Source organism: Palaemon carinicauda, chromosome 28, assembly GCF_036898095.1.
Source record: "Palaemon carinicauda isolate YSFRI2023 chromosome 28, ASM3689809v2, whole genome shotgun sequence".
NCBI lineage: Eukaryota > Metazoa > Arthropoda > Malacostraca > Decapoda > Palaemonidae > Palaemon > Palaemon carinicauda.
In genome coordinates this window covers 9889123-9896622 of record NC_090752.1, presented here as the reverse complement: position 1 = coordinate 9896622, position 7500 = coordinate 9889123, and the positions used below count along the sequence as shown (strand labels likewise).

The 7500-nt window shown below is 35.6% G+C and overlaps 1 protein-coding gene across 1 annotated transcript in view; it reads right to left on the bottom strand.

The window, feature by feature from the left end:
- Nucleotides 1–1799: 1799 nt before the first annotated feature.
- The window catches only part of LOC137621397 (gamma-aminobutyric acid receptor subunit pi-like), a 113397-nt gene continuing 107696 nt past the window's right edge, over nt 1800–7500 (bottom strand). The window contains exons 11-12 of the mRNA XM_068351695.1: nt 2065–2367; nt 1800–1936 (exon numbers count right to left, since the gene is read on the bottom strand). Of these exons, the coding sequence (XP_068207796.1) occupies nt 1800–1936; nt 2065–2367 (440 nt within the window). The remainder of the gene's footprint in view (nt 1937–2064; nt 2368–7500) is intronic.

Below are 7500 nucleotides of genomic sequence, written 5' to 3'. Positions count from 1 at the left end.
ATAATAATAATAATAATAATAATAATAATAATAATAATAATAATAATAATTATCATAATAATTCGACGATTGCATTTTAGAATCATCATCATCATCATCATCGTCATCAGCCGTTGCTAGTCCACTGCAAGACAAAGGCCTCAGGCATGCCCTTTCACTTTCGTCATTTTATGGTCCTTCTATACCAGTCTATACCAGAAAATTTTCTTGTAGAATATAGATGGTTAATTGAAGAGAAAGGGCTGATGCTCTATGAGAACTCATTGTTGGCTAAGATTTGTAAGGAAAAATTGCAGAAACTTATGAGACATTCCCGAAATGTTTATTGGAAAGGTCATGACATGAATGTTTACATGAATAAGTAATAATATATTTTTTTATTTTCTTGTTTATTTTCTACAAATTATGACAAGATCAAACTGCTTAATTTTGGAAGTACGTAGCAACTGATGAGATACGCGAATTTCGAAGCAGTTTCAATAAAGCAACGGAAGCTTTGCAGTAATAATAGAATTAAATTATTGTAGAAGTAAAACAATTAGCTGGTCAACTATATCGTACAAAAAAAGTTGAACGGGTTTGATATTGATAGAGATGGTTAGGAAATTGCTGTTTCATCGTATAACGCCTGCTATACCGTGCACAGTAATATGGGCGATTGTTGGAAGTCGGACCTAATGGAAGAAGACCCTTTATATACGCAAAGCAACCAATTATTTTATTAGATTTCTAGTACTTAAATGTAAACTTCATTGTTAAAAAATTACCGTAAAAAACGGTAAAAATCCTGAAATAAATGTTGCCAGGCATTTACCGTTTTAAAAACGGATATATTGACGTAGAGTGATATTACGGTCACCAACCCGTAAAAGATAATAACCTAGTTGGGTAAAAATTACGGTCCCTAGACTGAAATACGGCTGAGAACAGTATATTTTTACGGAGAAGTTCCCATTAAATTTACCGGGTTTTTTTTAAACAGTGCTGTTGCTATATTTCGGCGTTGTAGCCAAGTTATGCGATTTTCTCATTTCTATTACGGGAAATAAATCCTTGGAAAAGTCTACGGATGTATTGTTACTTGTTTCATTATCATATAAATCTTGTCTTATCCTATTAATTATCTATATTTCAGCAGAATTACGCGCAAGAAGAACTGGCATATCGGCACTATAAAATTCATATTCATAATGAAGATAGAAATTAATTAGAAAGTTTTGGAAAAGTAGTTACAGTTTAGTGTTAGTTTTTACTGTCACTAATTACAGTTATTTATTACAATGTTCAATTCTTCCCTTATCAATAAACATTCTAGTTAGATTTAAACAGAATTTAGTTAGTATAATAGAATTAATTGGCGCATTAAAATTGACAGACAGCTAAAATGAAAGGTGAAAAAAAAATAACAAAAACATTAATTATTTACTCATCTTTCTTTTAAATTCTTATAATTACACTACGATATTTAAAATAATTTTTAGTCTCTTAATTAATTACCCTCGAAGAAAAAGGATTAAAAGATACAAGAAGAAAAAAAAGCTTTAAAAAGAAACAATAAACTCGAGATTATCTCAAAACTGTAATTACTTGGGATTACCTAATCTCTTCCGTTTATTAACAAGTAAATTAACAGTCCGAAGGATGTTATTAGTCTTAGGTAGTTTAGAAGGTAAATTTTAGTATTACCTGACTTCGTAACTTTCTGACATTTGTATCCTTTAAGTGTTAGAGACAATTGCTGACAGTTATATATCCTTTAACTGTTGAAGAGATTTGCTGACAGTTAGATCCTTTAACTGTTAGAGATAATTGCTGATTATATCCTTTAACGTTAGAGATAATTGTTGACATTTATATCCTTTAACTGTTAGAGACAATTGCTGACAGTTATATCCTTTAACTGTTAGAGATAATTGCTGACAGTTATATCCTTTAACTGATAGAGATAATTAATGACAGTTATATCCTTTAACTGTTAGAGAGAATTGCTGACAGTTATATCCTTTAACTGTTAGAGAGATTGTTGACATTTATATCCTTTAACTGTTAGATATAATTGCTGACAGTTATACCTTGTAACTGTTAGAGACAATTGCTGACAGTTATATCCTTTAACTGTTGAAGAGAATTGCTGACAGTTAGACCCTTTAACTGTTAGAGATAATTGCTTTATCTTATATCCTTTAATTGTTGAAGAGAATTGCTGACAGTTATATCCTTTAACTGCTGAAGTGATTTGCTGACAGTTAGATCCTTTAACTGTTGGAGATAATTGCTGACAGTTATATCCTTTAGCTGTTGGAAGTAATTGCTGACAGTTATATCCTTTACCTGTTAGAGAGAATTGCTGACAGTTATATCCTTTAACTGTTAGAGATAATTGATGACAGTTATATCCTTTAACTGTTAGAGAGAATTGCTGACAGTTATATCCTTTAACAGTTAGAGAGAATTGCTGACAGTTATATCATTTAACTGTGAGAGAGAATCGCTGACAGTTATATGCTTTACCTGTTGAAGATAATTCTGACAGTTATATTCTTTTACTGGGTTGCTGTGGCCTGATTGGTAACGTCTCTGCCTGGTGTTTGCCAGTCGGGGGTTCGAGTCCCGCTCAGACTCGTTAGTGCCTTTAGTGTCTGCAACCTTACCATCCTTGTGAGCTAAGGTTGCGGGGTTTGGGGGAGCCTATAGGTCTATCTGCTGAGTCATCAGCAGCCACTGCCTGGCCCTCCCTGGTAATAGCTTGGGTGGAAAGGAGGTTTGGGCGCTGATCATATAATATATGGTCAGTCTATAGGGCATTGTCCTAATTGCTAGGGCAATATCACTGTCCCTTGCCTCTGCCGTTCATGAGCGACCTTTAAACCTTTAAACATAATTCTTTTCATTCTCTCCAATTATCTCTCAAAAAACAACAATTTTTGCCTATTGCATCCTGGCATGTTCGTGTGTGCATATCTCTCTCTCTCTCTCTCTCTCTCTCTCTCTCTCTCTCTCTCTCTCTCTCTCTCTCTCTCTCTCTCTCTCTCTCTCTCTCTAAATATATATATATATATATATATAGATATATATATATATATATATATATGTAAATATATATATATATATATATATATATATATGTATGTGTGTAAATATATATATATATATATATATATATATATATATATATATGTGTGTGTGTGTGTGTGTGTGTGTGTTTGTATATATATATATATATATATATATATATATATATATATATATATATGTATATATATATTATATGTATATATGTATATATATATATATGCATATATATATATATATATATATATATATATACATATATATATATATATATATATATATATATATATATATATATATATATATATATGAAACACTTGTGACTTTCATTTATTTGAAATACTGAGGCCAAAACGATTTTGATGTTGAATTCATTCAACCTTGTGAATAAATATTTCTCCCTACATTGCCATTCATTCTAAGAAATTACTTAAAAATAACTAAAGATTTGAGGAATTCAACTAATATCTCCTTTCCTTCATGCAATACGAGTTTATATCAAATGTAATCGTTATTGTCCGTTGGTACCATAATGTACAGGCCACGCAAAAGTAACTTTGAAATATGTAAGTCTCGATTCAAAATTACTTTAGACATGTACGATCCCTCATAGGAACGAGAGAAAAGGACGTCTGTGTGTAAAGAAGGTATCGAGGTACAAGTTTGAGAAACGGAGTGGAATACAGCATAGAACTATCAGTCTCATCCTAATCACTGTGGAATTTTTTGGCACAAGGGTTTCATACCCAATCCAACACACAAAATCCGAGTTTGACAGTGATCGATGTCTTGTATATACCCATGAGCCAACCTTTGTAGGAGAAATTGCTGAATGTCGGTCAAGTCTCATTCAAAAAGTGGTTGGAGATGAGCAACCTGGTGGAGTAACAAGAACTTTGGATGTGGAGGAAATGCCCCCTAAATCTCGATGAAGTCACTGGCAGCAGAGTGACGGATTGGGTTTAAGGCGATAGACAAGATGTCTTTTCGGCGTCTACTCCTGATGCCTGGCTGATGATCTTACTGGAATCAGTATGGTCCTGCCGGGGTCACTTTCCTTGGGCTATGCCGCATCACAAGAAACTGTCTATCCTTTGATGAATCTAGCCAATGAATCCTCTTGAGGCCATTTGCGTCAACAACCGTAGGAGGAGATGATGATTATGATGGTTGTAAGTAGTTAAGCCACAACGATAGTCAGATATTACTTGAAAGTCTCTGTAGCTTTCTATCGATCCTAAGCCGACTTTAAGCTTTCTTATATCAGTAATGTAAATTCATATGTGTTTATGAAAATTGTCAGATAGATACGTTTATAAGGATAGCTTTTACATCTATCTGTTGATCAAACGCAGTTCTCAGTAATGGAGCCCAGGCGTCTGGCTCACGTCTTTCGTCACTCTGATGGTTATAGTAAACAGTTAATGATTACTTTGATAAGAAAAGTAAGTTGCTTATGATGTCTTTTATTTTTTATTGATTTGGTTATACGATCTACGTCGTAATAACTGATTGTTTGATGGCGTTAATGATTTGTTCGTTTTTTGAAAGTTTAAGAGGCAATGAAAGCCGTGCTGATCTTCATATGTTCTTGGAATCTTCCCTATATGATAAATAGAAAGTGCCTGGATATATATATATATATATATATATATATATATATATATATATATATATACATATATATACATATATATATATATATATATATATATATACATACATATATATACATATATATATATATATATATATATGTATATATACATATACATATATATACATACATTATATATATGTATATATATATATATATATATATATATATATATATATATGTATATATATATATATATATATATATATATATATATTCCTGTTACGGTGAACAGCAACCACTCGGAAAACAAGTCTCCCATAAATTACCCAAACTACCGTGTTGTAGTTAGGAAGAGGGGGGGGGTGGGAAGGTTTGAATATGTGCGTGTGTGTACAGCTAGAATCAAAAGAATGCAGACACCCGGGGGAAATCTTTCGTCAGACGTCTCTAGTGTTCCCATGACAAAACAGACAAGGTGTTGCTCTTCTTACTACTACTATGAAATGGGCGGAGACCTCTCCAAACCTTAGCTAGTGAATCAAAGACAACAAATGGGTGTTTTTGCCAGTGAAAGCATTTAAATTTTACATATCGAGTTGCCATATTTCATTCTGTTGTATCATTTGACGTTTCGAATATCCACTGCAAATACTGAGTACACACATACACACACGTATATATATATATATATATATATATATATATATATATATATATATATATATATATATATATATATATATATATATATATATATACAGTATATGTGTGTGTATGTATATATATATATATATATATATATATATATATATATATATATCATGAATCCGCAAAATCATGTAGAAATTATTGGAGTATTGCCGCTAAACAATTCCTTCCGTTAACAACTACATTAGATTATTTCGACATTAGTCTTGTTCAAGTCACCGATGAAAGAAAAAGTACTTACAGATATGGTTCGATGTAAAATGATAATAAAAAAAAAAACACCATACATGAGTTATGCCGGCCTAAATGACATTAAGAGAGAGAGAGAGAGAGAGAGAGAGAGAGAGAGAGAGAGAGAGAGAGAGAGAGAGAGAGAGAGAGAGATATTCGGCCTGAATACATCGTTTTTAATATATTTGTAGTACGTTGGTCAAAATTCGGCCGTAACTTTTTGGGTTAGGTTGGTGACAAACAAATAGATAGAGGTGAAAACATGTCCTCCTTGGCGGAAGTAATAATAATAATAATAATAATAATAATAATTGGACCAAAACGTAAATTTTGAGAATTCTGACGAGGTGAGTATTGGACGGCGCATTAAGCCCTTTTATTATTTGGAATTGCAAGATATTTCTTTGGATTTATTAAATGTAATTAGTTCTTCTTACCTTCTAAATTCCTGGAATTTATCCATTTATTCAAACCTACCGAAATCTTGCAACACTTCCAGAAACAACATTATTACTTTTTATTCCTTCCATTCTTGCCTGTTTGTCTTTCAACAATTCCAACTCTTAGTGAGATAAAGATTCACTTCACGAACATCATAGCTCTAGAGAGTGGAACTTGAAATGTTTCTCAAGATGATATTTATTTTGAAATTGAGTTTTGTGTAAGTGGGGGATATAAACTCTACGCTATCTATCTATCTATATATATATATATATATATATATATATATATATATATATATATATGATAAATTTTGCCAGCGGGATGGGCGAGCCCCACCCTGCCAGCGGTAAGGGGGGAGCCCCACCCTGTCAGCGGGAAGGGGGAAGCCCTGCCCTGCCAGCGGGAAGGGGGAAGCCCCGCCCTGCCAGCAGGAAGGGGGGGAGCCCTGCCCTGCCAGCGGGAAGGGGGGAGCCCCGCCCTGCCAGCGGGAAGGGGGGTGCCCCGCCCTGCCAGCGAGAAGGGGGGAGCCCCGCCCTGCCAGCGGGAAGGGGGGAGCCCCGCCCTGCCAGCGAGAAGGGGGGAGCCCCGCCCTGCCAGCGAGAAGGGGGGAGCCCCGCCCTGCCAGCGGGAAGGGGGGAGCCCCGCCCTGCCAGCGGGAAGGGGGGAGCCCGCCCTGCCAGCGGGAAGGGGGGAGCCCCGCCCTGCCAGCGAGAAGGGGGGAGCCCCGCCCTGCCAGCGGGAAGGGGGGAGCCCCGCCCTGCCAGCGAGAAGGGGGGAGCCCCGCCCTGCCAGCGGGAAGGGGGGAGCCCCGCCCTGCCAGCGGGAAGTGGGAGACCCTCCGGGCTAACAGGAGGGGGGCCAGCCCCGCCCAGCCAACAATAGAGAGTTCCTGTATCTAGCTTATTTTTAAAAAACTTGAAGGGTGGAATCAGGAAGGCAGTCATGAAAAGCTAAACAAGAATCTTGAAGACTTCTTCTTTCTCCTCATGAGGAAGAAGAAGTCTTCAACATTCTTGTTTTGAAGACTTCTTTCTTCTAAGAAGAAATGGATCAACGGCAAGTGGAATCAAGAAGGTAGTCATGAAAAGCAAAACTAGAATCTTGAAGACTTCTTCTTTCTCTCCATGAGGAAGAAGTCTTCAAGATACTTGTTTTGAAGACGACTTCTTCCTCATGGAGAAAAAGAAGAAGTCTTCAAGATTCTTGTTTTTTTTAAGACTTCTTTCTTCTAAGAAGAAAGGGATCAATGACAAGTAGAATCAGGAAGGCAGTCATGAAAAGCAAAACAAGAATCTTGAAGACTTCTTCTTTCTCTCCAAGAGGAAGAAGAAGTCTTCAAGATTCTTGTTTTGAAGACTTCTTTCTTCTAAGAAGAAAGGGATCAACGACAAGTGGAATCAGGAAGGCAGTCATGAAAAGCAAAATGAAAATCTTGAAGACTTCTT